The sequence below is a fragment of the Numida meleagris genome, chromosome 22, assembly GCF_002078875.1.
Source record: "Numida meleagris isolate 19003 breed g44 Domestic line chromosome 22, NumMel1.0, whole genome shotgun sequence".
Lineage (NCBI taxonomy): Eukaryota > Metazoa > Chordata > Aves > Galliformes > Numididae > Numida > Numida meleagris.
Genome location: NC_034430.1, coordinates 1,748,972 through 1,765,216, shown reverse-complemented (window position 1 = coordinate 1,765,216; position 16,245 = coordinate 1,748,972). Strand labels below are relative to the sequence as shown.

The following is a 16,245-nucleotide window of genomic DNA, read 5'->3' as shown; positions in this document are numbered from 1 at the left end:
AAAGTTTCCTTCTGTTCGGATGGGACTTGCTGTGAGCTCCCACTGGGTACCACGGAGGAGAGCCTGGCTCTCTCCCTCCGTCAGAGGGCCCGGACTCAGCACGCTGGGGCCGCACCCCGCCGCCAGCACTCGGGTTTCTTTTCCTCCCGTTCGCTGCCCTTGCCGCAGAGCCGGGCTCACCCCCCGTCGCTCCTCCGCTCCGGCAGGGGGCGCTGCAGCGCGGGAGGCGGAACTAGGAAGCGGGAGCGCGGCGTGGGGCAATGGCGCTGCCCGGCGAGCTGTGGGCAGAGCTGCCCGTTGAGAAGCGCATCTTCTCCTCCGTCCTGCTCTTCTCCTGGGCCGTGTACCTGTGGGAGGCCTTCCTGGCGCACCGGCAGGTCGGCGGGGCTCCGGCGGGCCTGGGCCTGAGCTGAGCCCGGCCTCGGGCCGGGGGCGGCGGGCGGGAGCGGGAAGGGCCCGACCCGACGGGCGGAGCTCGTTTCCCTTCACGCGGCTTCTTTCCCAGCGCACGGCGGGGTTGGGCCGGGTCGCGGGGCTCGCGGAGCCGCTCGGTGCCGGTGTCTGCCCATCCGTGCCCTGCTCGCTCCGTTCGGCTGCGGACCGGCCCGTGGGGTGAAGGGGCTGTGCCCTGCTGAGGCCTCCACGTCGCGGCCCAACCTCCCGCCTTCCCCCCCCGTGTCGGTTCTTATTGCTCAGCGCGATGCCCTGCGGTACGGGATGTCACCCACAGGGACCCGGACAGGCCGAGCGGTGGGCCCAGGGGAACCTCGTGGGTTCAATGAATCCAAGTGCAAGGTCTGCTCCTGGGTCGCAGCAACCCCCGTTATCAGTAAAAACTGGGGGATGTAAGGATGGAGCACAGCCCTGCCAAAAAGGACCTGGGGGCACTGGTGGATGGCAGCTGGGCATGAGCCAGCACTGTGCCCTCGCAGCCCAGACAGCCAACCATAACCTGGGTGCATCCAGAGCAGCGCGGCCAGCAGGGCAGGGAGGGGATCTGCCCCTCTGCTCTGCACTGAGACCTCACCTGGAGCACTGCACCCAATGGGGAGTCCTCAGCACAGGAGAGACGTGGACATGTTGGAGCGCGTCCAGAGGAGGGCCACAGAAATGCTCCCAGGGATGGAACACCTCCCTGCGAGGCCAGGCTGAGAGCTGGGGTGCGCAGCTGGAGAAGGGAAAGCTGCAGGGAGACCTATAGCGGCCTGTCAGTGTCTGAAGGGGCTGTAAGAAAGGGAACACTCTTTAGCAGGGTGATAGGACAGGGGGAAATGGTTTCAAACTGAAAGAGGGGAGATTTAGATTGGACATAAGGAAGAAGTTCTTTACACTAAGAGCTGTGAGGCACTGGCACAGGTTGCCCAGAGAGGCGGTGGGTGCCCCGTCCCTGCAGACACCCAAGGTGAGGCTGGAAGGGCTCTGAGCACTGATGGAGCTGTGGGTGCCCTGCTCATGGCTGGGAGTTGGCCCAGATGACCTCTAAAGGGCCTTTCCAACTCAAACGATGCTATGAATATCCTTTTGCCCCGGCTGTGTTCTCTCCTGCCTTGCTGCCCATCCCCATTCTCCACTCCTGTAGGCAGAGGGAGGGGCACAGTGCACCTCGATGCCGTGTTGGCACATCCCAGCAGCACAGCACAGCACTGCAGTACAGGGTTGCCATGAAGACAGCGAACTGCTTCTCAGAGGGGAGGGAGCAGCGATGGCAGCTGCTGTGAGGCACTGGGTCAGTGCTGCAGCCTGATCCTCTGCTCAAAGGAAGGAGATAAGTGACAGAGGCGAGGAGAAGGAGTAAAAACTATTGAAACGAGACAAGGCGGTGGGTGGAAGAACGGCCTGGAGACTTCTGAAATTTAGAAGTGAAAAGTTTTCTGCTGAAAATGAAATGGCTCCCAGCGTATGCAGCCCACCCATGGGGATGCTTTCACAGAGGAAGTGGTGTTCAGTTTGAAACTCTGCTTAGTCGTAATCGTGGCACCGTAAGCCTGTGGAAAGAACTTTCTGTGATCTTTATATAGCAGCTTTTTATGTTAGAAAGAAATGAGTAAGCAACCAACTCAGTTTCTGGAGCTGGCAGTTGTGCTTTGGTGTTAGATTTGGAACTTCACAGAAAACAAGAACTTTGGAATCTTTGTAGGAATCTTTTCCCTGTAGGTTTTTTCAGGTTTTTTTTTTTTTTTTTTTACTTTCTGTGGTGGCCGGTGGGCATTTGCCGTGTGTTACTTCTCAGTCTTCTTTCTCTCCTTCAAAATATTGGACATCGGTTTGAAGTTTCCTTCTCAATGTTTCAGAGACGGGTGTACAGAACGACGACGCATGTGCCATGGGAATTGGGACAGATCATGGATTCAGAAACATTCGAAAAATCTCGGCTGTATCAGTTGGACAAGAGTACTTTCAGCTTCTGGTCAGGGCTGTACTCAGAGCTTGAGGGCACTGTAAGTACCAGAGCTGCTCCAGCGTCCAGGTGGAGATTTTCAGTGTGAATGAATTGTGAAATACTTGGATTTCGAGTGATCCTGTGCTGCTGCCACTGTGGCATCTCACATCAGACTGAAATCTGAATGGTTCAGGCTCTGTGTTCCTTGTTTGTGGCTGTATTGCCTTGCAAAAAGAAGAGGTTGTTTAGATAACATGTAACTTCTCTGTGCAGTGCTGAATAATGCTGTGCAGCTACCACCTGTATCGTTATGCACCAGGGCACAGCTGACTCGTTATGCTTTCCAAGTAACTAAGAAGCATTAGAGTAAATTTCAATTGTTACAAATACAACCTCTTTCTGTGTTTGGAGGGCTACAGCTATTTTCATTTGTAGGTTCAAATTAAGCAGGAGGTAGAAAGACAAACCTGTGAGAACAGGAGGAATACCAGTAGGTCCTTCTGGAATGTAAGAGAGTTACACTGGGCAACGAATGCTCACGTACATGGAAGAGATAGAGCTAAGGTTGGGGGAGGAGCAGAGCAAAAAAACAAATCACAAGGGAATCAAATCATTTCTGATTCGTCCTTAGAAGTCAGTTCTCATGCTGAAATCGTAGTAGGACGAGGTGTCAGCCTGCTTCACGTGGTCTCTGTGGTTTATGTCTTTGCTTTCCAGATGATTCTCATCTGCGGAGGAATTCCTTTTCTCTGGAATCTGTCCGGTCAGATTTCGGGCCGTGCTGGGTTTGGACCAGAATATGAGGTAAGCAATCTTGAAGTGCTAGAGAAAGCGTTAAACACGGAGGGACCTGCATCTCAACGCTATTTCAGCCAACTGAGGTGGCAGATAGGGCTTTAGGGCTTTTTTTTTTTTAAATTTAAGTATTGTAGATGTGATCTTCTTTATTCACATTTTGATCAGAGCTTCGTTTGGACCTTCATGCAGTCCGGAAAAAGCTTCTGCTCACTTTGGACAATGCTGTTCTGTGTCGGGGACGTTTATTAAGAAGATGGCAGCACAGTGGGGTGTAGGTTTAGAGGGTTTTTTCCCCCCTCTCAGGACCACTTTCTGGTAGATGAAAGCTGCTGCCTGTCACAGCGTGGGATGTCAAATATAGGAGAGTGTGTCATACAGTGAGACTTCTCTGATGTTGTACCACAGCAGTGGCTGTTACTGCCAGCTCTCCCATGACGTGTGCTGTAAGCAGCACTGTCCGGGGAGGTGTAACCTGTGGGGTTATTTTCAGTGGCTGAGTCTTAAAGACAACGTGTGATGGCATCATCCAACTGGCTTCATCCAGTTTTGCATGAAATGTCCTTTCTTGCCCGTTTTCTTGAGGAATTAGTGTCTCTCCTCCAAATGAGAAAGAAGGAAGGCTGAAGAGTTCTGTTCCAGACACTTTCCTATTCCAGAGATTTGATGTGTCAAGAAAACTCCTGGATCTGATGGTGTCTGTGATGTGTCGTACTTATTCCTGCTTGAATCACTTAAGCCCTAGGTAGCTTATTGAAATAACCCCCACAAGTAATGTGCCTTCTTTTTTTTCATCTTAGAGGGGGAAAAATAAATAATCTGTGCAAAGGGAATGTCCATTGTACTGTCTGCTCCCATAGCTGGGTTATTATGAGGCATCCTCGGTTTAGGGTAAGGAAGGCTTAGTGTCCTCTACTTCACTCTTAGGTTCCATCAGTCCTAATGGATTTCTCCTCTGTCTGCTGCCTGAGTGAGCAAAGTAGAAGTACATCACTTAAAAATCTCCTTCTACCAGCATGAAAACCACTTGAAAGCCGTATGATCACAGGGAGGGGTGGTGCCAGTTTTGTCTCAGATGTTGGTTTTTTTTTTTTTTTTAAATTACATGGTGAGATTTCCCCCAGAAGAAATAGTGTAGTCGTTATGGATTCATTTTTCCTCCACTCCAAAAGTTCTGCAGAAGGTGCAATAAATAACTTGTAAGACTTAAAGCTATTGATTTTCAGACAGTCATCCTCTGTTCTATTCAGAAGTCAATGGTATATTAAAGAGATTCCTTTCTAAGCAGACCTGAGTAGTGGCCTCTCTCATCTCCAGCTGCTTTGTGAGACATCTGAGATATGCAATGGTGTCCTGGTTGGTATTCTGAAGAAGTTCTGAGCAATACCTACACACCACAGCGATAGCGTGAATGTAGGGGAACATCCATCTCTGTGTGTGCTATAAGCTCACGTCAGGAGGGACTATTTTCACAATTCAGCTGGATCTACTCCTTAACACAGTTTCAAAGTTATCAAGCACCAGCTCCTTTATGAAAACAGTTTGCTTTGGTGTAAGGGAGGCTGCTCCAGCAGTCAGTAATCTAATACTCAAAAATGCTCTTTCTGTGAATGTATCTAGCTTAAGCTTCTAACCAGCTTTAGTTACTCCACTGAGATGGAATCCATTTTGACAGCAGGAACATGAACATCAGTATAGGTCAGTAAACATCAGATTGTTTTGTTTTGTTTTCAGATTGTTCAGTCGTTGGTATTCCTGCTGCTCGCAACGCTGTTCAGCGCCCTGACTGGTCTTCCATGGAGTCTGTATAACACTTTTGTCATAGAAGAGAAGCACGGCTTCAATCAGCAGGTATTGTATAGAGGGCAACTTGCATACTGACCTAACATCTTCGATAGGTTTGGTAGGCTGAGTGAACTGATGTGTTTTCCGGAATGGAGATCTGCTCTGCACAGTGTCCACAGGCTTCAGGGGGACAGCCTGCTCCTCCATGAGCCTCTGCTGGGCTGCAGGGGGACAGCCTGCTCCTCCATGAGCTCCTCCTGTGCTGCAGAGAACTGCTGCCCTGTGCCTGGAGCACCTCCTGCCCTCCTTCTCTGGCTGTAGCGTCCGCTGGATCAGTTCTCTCAGTTTCTCTCTTCTCTCTCCCAGCTGCTGTTGCTCTCCCAGAGCACCCCAGCATCACTCTCAGCTCAGCTCTGGCAGCAGCCAAGCCCTGCTGGAGCAGCTGGAGCTGCCTCTGAGCTGACATGGGGCAGTGCTGGGCTCTGCTCGCATCAGGCACACCCCCAACCCCACTGCTCCCAGAACTTTGTCACATAAACCCGATGTGGTGGCACACGCTGTGTTGTCTTTGTCCGCCTCAATTCTGTAGTGGTTTACTGTTTTCTTTCCAGGGAAGCTCAACTTTGAAAATTGTCACTACAATTTTTCCTTGTCAAACTTCAGTGTGTGTTTTCTGAAACTGTGCCAGTGGCAGCTGCTGCTCCAGTCTGTAGGAAGCAAGATTGTTCTGGTTGGTCACAACACTTGAGCTTGTGACCAGCTCAGGACTCTTTTATACTCCATTTAGCTCTTGTTCTGTGGGAAAACCTGTCTTTCTAAAAATGTTGCTCTAACAAAGCTGGAAAATGTGTGCAAATTCTAAAAATATTTTTCTTCTCTTTTTCATACTAATAAGGAAGTCCTCATTCTCAGAGTGTTGATGTACGTGGTCATTTGTATCTGAGTGAATCTGAATTACAGAATTAGAGGTTCCCTTCCCTTCTGCAGACTTAACAGGGAGCTCCTGTCGAGCAGGGATGAATGTCCCTGTGTTCCCAGAGCACGAGTCTAGCATTATTCTTCTGGCAAATGCCAAACTGGAATATCTATTCAATGCACTTGATGTGTTCCCTCTCTGTCCCTTCTGTTCTGCAGTCCTCAGGGACTGTAGAGGCTGGCCAGGTCTCAATTCTTGTGGTATGTTTATGGCCTGGCCTCTCCTTAGACATCCCTTTGATATTCAAAGTCCTTGAATGTCCATCAGCAGGCATCTCTGATTGTCCCTCATGTCAGTCCTTCGTGGTTGCATCAGACCTGTGCTTGGATTGTCTCTTACCTCAGTGGGGAATGAGTTCCATCCTGGATCTGCAAGCTCATTGCTTCAGGAACACAAAAGCTCTAAGACTGTCAAAACTAGGACCTGTGATGCACTAGAGGTAGAGCAAACTGGCAGACCGGCTGATGGATGGACAGCTTCACTTAAATACTGATTAACCCCGCAGGGTGCATAGTAAACTCACAGCACTGATCAGACCCTTTGTGTGGAAGCAGAGGGCCAAATACTGACCTTAGCAGCTCAGGCTTCTTTAAAACTGCCTTGAGACAGCTCACAGAGGCTGTGTCGTTTCTGTGTATGCTTTAGTGAGGGTGAGGAGGACTGAGCTGCCTTTCCTTCCATCTTTTTTCTCCATGACGGTCCTCATGCCAAGAACTGAATGCTGAATCTGGCTCCAGTCCAGTCTGCTATAACAGCTCTCTCACAAACAATGCTGATTCTCTGCCATTCATTTCAGACCACTGGGTTGGCTCCTTTAGTGAATGAGCCAGATTCACACCCGGTACTTGGAATTCATTAAAATGATTTTCAGTTAATCTTCGGACAGACTCTTCTTCATGAGAATGACTTGGTGGAAGTGAGGGTTTCTCTTGAGTTCACGCCTGCCTTAGAAAGCTTGGAGAAGATGGAGCAAAGACAAAAGACACCATAAAAATGTATAGCTCTGTTCCTCCTAGATCGTGGTGCTGGCATTAAAGAAAGAGCTGAAATCTCTCCAAGCTCTAGCCCCAAGCTGTTCCACCAGTATTTCTTTTTTCTTTCCAGACGAGTTCCATATCTTTAACACAGTATGGGTTTTTTAATGCCTTGTTGGGAAGGATCTGTACATAATAAACCCTTCACTTCTGTGCCTTGCAGATAGCTGTAAGTACTGAAGTAACAGTTCCTGACAGAGCTGGCTGGGAGTCTAACCACACTGCAGAATCTCTTGTGAAGTTTGACTCAAGTTGAGGTCTTTGAAGCATCCATTAAACATCTACGAAACGTCCATCCTGCTAAAGTTATTCTAATTTTGATACCAGAGACAGGGGTAAAAGGCCCAGTTGATACCTACAAGTCTTCAGGAAGACTTCTGTCCCCTTTCCAGGCCAGACAGGCAGCTTGGTGACTGCGCTGAGATAAGCTGAGGCAACTGCTCAAAGAGAGAATATCCTACAGTAACTTTGTTTCTTTCCATTTCCCATTTCTCTAAAACTCCCATGATACCTGGAATACTGATTGGAAAATGAATTAAGGGACAGATAAACTTACATTTTCCTTTTCTGCTGTAGCAAAGGATGTATGTACAAGAAAATTCGGGTTCGGGTCAGGTCATGCAAACAAAGTGTGTGCCACTACGAGCGGAGCTGAAGAGGTTCTTCCAGCCTTTATAACTGGCTGCTCTCCTTAGCACGCATTGCTATTGCCACTTGGTTATTTCATGATTTGTCTTATTTTGTTTCTGCTCCTCCAGTGTAAGGATCCTTTCATTGACTGCTGTGACCCGTTGGTGTTTACATTGTAAATGTGGCTGCTGTCCTTCCTTTACAGACACTGGGATTTTTTTTTAAGGATGCCATCAAGAAGTTTATCGTGACACAGTGCATTCTGTTGCCAGTGACATCCCTTCTGCTTTATATTATTAAAATAGGGGGAGACTACTTCTTCATATATGCCTGGCTCTTCACGTTAGTTGTGTCCTTGGTGAGTATGAGTTTGGGTTCCTTCCAAATGCGTGGCTTGGTGTGCTGGGCTGTATGTAATACATAACTGAAAAGAACATTGGAGAAGAATCTACATCTCCTGGGAGCTTCAGTGTCTGCAGTGTTTAATAGTTTGCTGTGTTCTCACTGCACCTGTTCAGGAGTAATAGCTCATATTAATTGCCCACATTAATTTGGTATCTTAGGTTTTATTTGTTTAGCACTGGGCTCAGCTGAAAAATAAACACTCAAAAAACTTTAGAACAGATACTGGAATAAAAATACTACATAATGATAGGTTTTCCTTGTTCTTACCTATAGAAAGGGAACCCAGACAATGACCACCAGTTTAACAAGACAAGGCAAAATGTGCTTTGGTCTCTAATGTTCCCACAAGGCTTCTCTTCCACATAACCAAACACCAATTCTCAGTTGCATTGCTTTGCACTGAGACAGTTAACAGGTTTCCATTTGTTGCCCTGCTGATATATCTGCTTTTATACACTGAATTGGTGATTGAAGGATCCTGAGGGTTAAGTCCATGCCCGCACCACTGGCCCTCTCCAGTTGTTTTGCAGTGCCACTGCAGCTTTACCATGGGGTTGATTCTGCTTTGATGCCTTGGTGTGTGAGTTTGAACAGTCTGGCATGCAAAACAACATTAAGAGGCATTGGGTTACTCTTTAGAGTTACTCTTTAGAGTTCTCTTTAGGGGAAGAAGTTGTAAGTGCATTCTGTAATGTTGTAACGATGGTGGGAGTTGCATCCTTCTGTTAATCCTGCTGATACCAAGGGATTACTCAAAGATAATAGTGGATAAGTGGATGGAGGGCAAAAAAAACACACAACTGTCGATCTCCATTTGCTTCTCATGAAAAAAAAAAAAAAAAGAAATTAAAAAAAAAAAGAGCTTTGTTGTAGGTCCAGAGAGTGAGGGAAGGAAGTTCAGCTTTCCTTTCTGCCAGAGCATTGCTCTAGCCCTGGCTTTCTTGCTCAGCCTGCAGCTGGTACCAGTGGGAAGAGATACAGGTACCTCACAGCAAGGTTTTGGGATAAAGACCATCAGTTCCTTAGCCTGTAGTTAATGCTAAACACAATTTCATCTATTTCTTTTCAGGTGCTCGTTACAATCTATGCAGACTACATTGCTCCTTTGTTTGATAAATTCATTCCGCTTCCCGAGGGAGAGCTCAAGCAGCAAATTGAAACAATGGCAAAGAGCATTGACTTCCCACTGACGAAGGTGTACGTTGTGGAAGGTGAGAGTTTTGAATACACAGGCTTTGTAACTTGAAACCTGTGGATCTTTAGTTTTCTTTCCCTGGCATCTTTAAGCGTGCTGAGCCAGCAGCTTCCCCTGCTGATCTGGGGACCGGTATGAGGATGTCTTCTTGCCAGTGTTTCACTGCGCTGCATCTTGGCTCTTTCAACTCCATAACCAACTGACTGGTGATGTGCAGCAAAGTCTGTTAATTTCAGGGTTCGTTCAGTAGCAGGTTACAAAGGTTCCTTCCCTACAAATGCTTTCATAGAGGCTGGCACATTCTACTATAGGCAGAAAAGACATCGCTGCCATGTAGCTGGTCATGGGATTTCCTTACAGCGAAGGGACTGGATGCTGAGGCCTCGTGCTCTGAGCAGCCTTTCTCTGCCCACCCGGCGTGGTTGAGTGCCAAAGTTACCAGGCATGTCCCATTGCACACCAACCCACGGTACAATGGATATCTTATGCCCTGAGGAGTTGATGCAGCTAGTGAACATACAGTGGGAGCTTCCCTTCAGCTTGGAGTACCTTATCTTTTGCTGGAATAAACGGAGCCAGGTTCCTCCTTTTCTCCCACGGAGATTTTGTTCACTCTGGATGTTGCAGTGGCTCCTGTCTATAGGCAAAAAATAGACAAATTGAACAGTTCATTTGACCTAGGCAACTTTTTGGAATCAACTGAAGTGATCAGTTCTGTGGAAAGAGATGATTTTCTTGGCCTAAATTCTGTCAGTAGTAGAAAGAGCCTGTAAGTCCACCATTCTGGTGACCTAGATGAAAATCACTAAACATCTGCCTATTTCAAACAATTTTAAGGGACTGCCTGACCTCTGTATTTCATCTCTTCATCTTTTCTCTTCTTCTCTGCCCCTACACCTTCAGAATTGTGAGTGATCCTTTCTGGCACTTTCAGGCAATTCTGCATAAATCCCTAACGGATCCTTTGCTGGGAGAGCAGCACAAGTTCTTTGCAGAATTCTTCTCCCACTCTAAACCTGAAATGACAACAGAGATTGTTTTCTTTTCTTTTTTTTTTTTTTTTGGATAGCAGATCTTCATTTGGCTGTTTTTTTTTTTTTTTTTAGCAATGAAAAATATTATTTCTCTATTGCAGTCAGTAAATGAAATAAACTCTACTTAAAATACACTTCAGCCTCTGAACTCATTTGCTTGAGTGTGTCTGTGATGTATCAAGACTTCGGCAATTCCTTTGAAAGCATCTGTTCTGTGTAAGATTTCATGTGTAAGCTTTAGTGCACGGGGTTATCTGAGTTGTGGTCTCTAATGTTCGCTTTTCCCTATCAGGTTCTAAGCGTTCCTCTCATAGCAATGCTTACTTCTATGGATTCTTCAAGAATAAGCGGATAGTGCTGTTTGACACGCTCCTAGAAGACTATTCTGCATTGAACAAAGAGCCAGCAGAAGGAGAAGAGGGCGAGAACGAAGAGGCAAAGTCTAAAACAAAAGTGAGTTATGCTCCCCTACCCTCCCTTTGCTTTTCATTCTGTTATTTGTGTGAACTTACTGCTGACATTATCCCTTGTGTTCTAAGGGTCCTGAATGGGATGCTGAAATCCCAAATTCCATCACCAAAGCATCCCTGAACCACTGTTAAGTGCAGTTTCTGGGGCTGGCAGTGTGTGGGTGCCAATAACACCAAAGAGACCTCAGGAGTCCACAGAGGCTTTAGCAAACCATTGTTTTCCTGCACGTAACAAATAAGTCTTCCCTGTGACTGATGGAATGAGGGACCTGTCTGGGTTTTTAGCTTCTGTCTCTACTCTTGGGACTGCTGTAGCTAAGCTTCCCTTTGAAGGGAGTGCTTTTGCTTATCAGTGCATCATAGGAGTGCCTCTTACTGCAGGCAAGAGCTTTGGTGCCAGGTATGCATGTACATACGTTTGTACACAGGTGGCATTTACTCACCCTTCTCCACTCTGTTCAGAAGTCAGCTGTGAGAGCTTTTCTGGTTTCAATGCAGTGTAGTGTCATATGTACTAATCCCTATTGCTGAACAAACCAACCTGTATCAATAGGGATGGCTGGAACAGGCAGGGTATTTCCAAAGAGCCTGAAAGAGTAATTCTGAGAAGAGTGATCTGCCTTGTGCAGCCCAGGGCTGGGTCAGCGTGTAGGTTGTTTGCTCCAGCTTCTGTTATGAGCACATTGCTGGTGGAGTTCCCTTCATCCGTGGTTTATTATCGGACATTTGCAGGAGTGATTTTGAGCTCACCTGCCCTTCTTTCCTAATGATATCTGTAAAGCATGTCATAGCTTTTGTTGCAGAGGACAGGGGTGTTGTCATTCAGCCTTGGAAGGGAGGCTACGTTTCGTATATTGAAGGAAGTAGAGAAAAGACTTCACTCTGCTCTCAATTATACATTGAAAGGAACAAGATGATATGGAGGGACAGCAGGAGAGAGTTTGGAAGATAAATCTTCCAGCACTGTCCCAGGTCTGCCAAGGAATGTCTGCACAGATAGAAGTAAGACATCATCACCTCATGGTAGAAAGGCTGTTGAACTCACAACTTCGTATTTTCTGAATATCATCTTGAAAAAGTCTCACTGAGAAATCGTATCTGTTGGTAGAATGGAAGAGCATGGCAAGGCTGGTCTTGGGAAACTTAAGTGACTTAAGAAAACAAGAAGCGAAAAATGGATTCAGTCGTGCTCAGTTTGACTTTCTTCCTTCCTCAGAATAAAAAGCAAGGATGTAAAAATGAAGAAGTTCTGGCTGTCCTTGGTCACGAATTGGGTCACTGGAAACTAGGTCACACTGTCAAAAACATCATCATCAGCCAGGTAAGTTGTGACAAACCGGTGGTGGTGATTGTTTCAAGCACTTGCTTTCCAGAATTGTAAGTGTACATTCACAAAGTGTATTTGTGCTCCAAGACAGAAAGTTGGTTTGTTGTTTTTCTTTTTTTTTTTTTCCCCCTTTTATTTTCATTTTTGTATCCTTACTGAGTGTGCAGTACCCTCCTGTCCCTTCCTTGCCCCATTTGCTTGGTGGGAAGCATGAACCAGAGAATCAGTCTTGCTCCTTGCAGGAGAATGAAGGAACATGATTGCCAGTTATGAAATCTGACTCAGAGGGTATTTCTGTTTTATTATTTATCTTGTTTTGTCCTGCTTTGTGCATTGGTTGTTGGTAAATAATGTTACTGCACCGTTCTTGTTGTGTGCCCAAATGGGGATTAGTATCAAAGCAGTCTCTGGAGGTTGGCCAACTTCACGTTGGAAGGAAAGGAGCCCGATGATCTATTTATTTATTCATGCACGTGCCTCTGATTGCAGCACAGTGTAAGGGAATTCCTTCCCCAAATATCCTACTTCCTAACTTCAGATGCTTTGATTTCCAGTGCACAGCTATCTACTCTACTTTAGTTATTATCAAGTCAATCATATGCTGTGGTGTAATCTGTCTTGTTCTTATTAACATGCACCCGTCTTTTCTTCAAATTCCCAACTTTTTTTCTCTTCTTTTCTGCTGTTCATGTGTGCAGGGATGTTATTCTGCTGTTTTTTTTCCCTAAGGTTATTCATGTTTTTTTTTTCAGGCTACAACATCACTACTTAGGACAATCTCTCTCTCTCTGATTCCACACTACATTCTTCTTACTCACGACACCAAACACTCCAGTGACATCCTTTCTGCTTTGATTAACACAATTATATTCCAACTTTTGATGTTGGTGTTGATCCCTACTAATTAAAAAGCAATGGCTGTGATGTTTTTACCATTATTTAGATATTATGTTTTAACAAGGAAACTTTACCTTCACTTCCCAAAACTTTCACCAATTTTTCTGCAGTGTCTTTTATTTCTTGATTCTTTTTTTGTTGCCACCATCTTTCTTCTGCTGTATGCGTTAGAATAATGAGCATTATTCTGCCACATTCCACATTACTCTAAAAACAGCTACTTGCAGGAATGGCAAAGGCACTAATCTGATTCTCTGCACACCGTGGTCAGGCATGGGGCTGCCTCTGGATGACCAGCCAAGCAACAGGCACGTGCTGCAGTTCATGGATTAGATGGAAACATGGATTGTTGCTAGGAATAGACGTATGATGCAACAAACAGGAGATAGTGCTTTGAGGGATGTGCACACACATGGCATTTTGGAACCCATCCCTAATTCCAAGGAAACGGATTGTCTTCTGTATTCCCTCCTTGCTTGCCTTGTTGTGTTGCCTTTTTGTCTTCCTTCGCTACTTGAGACTTTTTTTTAGGTTGCTGACAGAAGATAACACAAAGTCACAGAGCGGCTGAGGCTGGACAGGACCTCCACAAGCCATTGAACCCAACACCCTGCTCTAGGGGGGACACGTGGAACAGGTTGCCCTGGACCAAAAGCAATAATGATTTTTTAATTGCACGCACCTCCAGAAAGCTGATGAAAGCCAACTGCTTGCTCCTCTGCATATATGAGTTCTAAAGCAATCTGTCTGGATTTCTTTTTATCTTTCCTGTGGAGCTTACATGCAAACCAGTGATATTTTAGAGTGTATGTTACACTTGGATGAAAAACTCATCTTAATCAAGAATGCTGTTGCGTTTCTCTAGATGAATTCCTTCCTCTGCTTCTTCCTGTTTGCTGTTCTGATTGGTCGAAAAGAACTCTTTGCTGCATTTGGCTTCTACGAGACTCAGCCAACCCTGATAGGCTTGATGATTATTTTCCAGTTCATTTTTTCACCTTACAATGAGGTACATTTTTGAACTTGTCTTTCAGATGTGGGTGCTAAAGTACTGTCCTATTTAAATAACGATTTTATGTTGACTGTATCGTTACTTTGGAGAAGAGTTGGAAGTTTCTAGGAGCTCTATCTGCTCTTCCTGTTTCATAAGGAGTGTTACTGCTCCACGTAGGACTCCCAGTTGTGGGTATGACCTGGACAAATCTCAGTGAGCTCAATCCACAGCCACAGTGACGTGTGGGATGGGGGAAGGAAGGTACAGCAGTGGCTATTTACTGATAGTGTAAAGAAACTGCAGATGGTTGAATTTTTAGATAATTTTAATGTATTTCTCTCCACAGATTCTCTCCTTCTGCTTGACTGTTCTAAGCCGACGATTTGAGTTTCAAGCAGACGCGTTTGCCAAGGAACTTGGAAAGGCTAAAGACCTGTATTCTGCTTTGATCAAACTAAACAAAGATAACTTAGGATTCCCTGTTTCTGACTGGATCTTTTCCATGTGGCATTATTCCCATCCACCCCTTTTAGAAAGACTTCAAGCCTTGAAAGATTCAAAGCAAGAGTGACAGGAGCCTGTGGGGCAGAGACAGCGCTTCCATCTCAGAGGCAAAGTTAGGAGTGTCTCTTAAAAACGGGTGTGATGTGAACAGCACGACAAATCTGAGAATCCTCAAACAGTATTAAATTATAAATGACTTTTTTTTTAAACAAAAATGAAATGGTGGAACGTAGTTTAGAATAAAGTACTGGGTGAAGGCCAAGCTCCCTGTGCTCTGGCTTTTATCTCCGTATAGATTTGTAAGGGGAGAAAAATACAATATTTTGAAGCACCCGTTTCTTAAATTTTACATTGGTTTTGATCCTTTTCCTCTTCTCGGTGTTCTGTGAACTTTCTCTGTCTCTACCTTCACTCACAATGAAGAGGTGTTGAATGACGTGGTTTCTTACATCATAGCTGTACTAGCTGGTCACTGTGTTTAAAAAGAGTTTAATGCAAGTATGAGCCTTTCTGCTGGAGTTAAATCCATGTCTGTCCTAAGGGAAAATGCTGCTCCTCTTAAGTGTGGGAATACGGATGAGTCAGAGCCGAGGAAATAAACCATCACCGCCTTGAAAATGAGGATTAGTCCATATTCAGTATCAATACAGAAGGATTGGGCTGTCCTCTTCTCCATTCTGCTTTTGGGGCACAGAAGAATGTTATGGAGAAGTGAAGGCAGGACCCACGCATTAAAGAAAGTTGCTAGTTTTTGGTCTTCCCCCTCTTGCTTGTAAGCATAATGGTTAACAGCTTTTCCACACCTCGGTTCCTCCATTTCTGTCAACCTTTGCCTAATTTAGTTGTGTATATGGAAGTGGTCCGATGCTCAGACAGCGCATTCGTGTTGAACTTGAATTCCAAGGTCTGCAGAGTTCATTAGTATGGACCCAACTGAAATAGTGTGGGAACACAGACAATATGGCTCATGATCATTCTAATACAAGTACTCCAAGATATGATTTGTTCATAGGTTAGAGAAGGGTAAAGGGGTAACTGGGGAAGTGGCGTCTGCATCTGGCATCGCAGATGAGATGTGGAATTGAATTTACTTTTGTTAAATAAAGATAGAAGTTAAATGTGGGTTTGTATGTGCCATTAGAGCGGACTGAATGCAAATACTTCATATAAAAATCTGATTTCCTATATGTTGTTATGTTGAAAAGCTGTGCTCAGTTCTGTGCAAAGAGAACAAACCAAAGCAAGATCTGATCCTTTTGAGTGCCTGAACATTCTCTGAGACTTTACTATTAGCTTAAATGTGCTTTTCAGATCACAGGGAGAAATGCCTTCTGAGGTGGTGGGCATGATGATGCCTCAGGAGCAATAAGATGATGATGTATGCTTTATTTGTATTTATAAACTAAAGAACGTGAAGCAAAACTACAGCCAGGGACTTAGGACACAGTTTTACAGATATGAGGAACCTCTAATCTTTTTGGCAATAAAGGGGTTAACTTGAATCATAGAATGGCTTGGGTTGAAGGGACCTTAACGATCATCCAGACCCAGCCACTCACCATGGGCCGGGTGCCCCCCACCAGGTCAGGCTGCCCAGGGCCCATCCATGGCCTCAGGCACCTCCAGGTATGGGGCACCCCACAGCACTGGGCAGCAGTGCCAGCGCCTCACTGCCCACGGAGTAAAGAATTGGTTCCTTACATCTCACTTAAATCTCCCTTTTTTGTTTAAAATCATTCCCGCTTGTCCTGTTGCCATCAGACCGTGTAAAATGTCGCTCTCCTCCTGTTTATAAGCTTCCTTCAAGTACTGGAGGGCT

At 45.6% G+C, this 16,245-nt stretch overlaps 1 protein-coding gene across 1 annotated transcript; it reads left to right on the top strand.

Annotated features, from left to right (window-relative positions):
* ZMPSTE24 (zinc metallopeptidase STE24) lies at window positions 214–15,613 on the top strand. Its single transcript, XM_021375426.1, has 10 exons — window positions 214–377; window positions 2,292–2,438; window positions 3,098–3,184; window positions 4,910–5,026; window positions 7,806–7,958; window positions 9,075–9,216; window positions 10,527–10,687; window positions 11,921–12,025; window positions 13,794–13,937; window positions 14,269–15,613. Exons 1-10 carry the CDS (start codon window positions 261–263, stop codon window positions 14,491–14,493), a joined length of 1,398 nt encoding a protein of 465 aa, XP_021231101.1. The 5' UTR covers window positions 214–260; the 3' UTR covers window positions 14,494–15,613.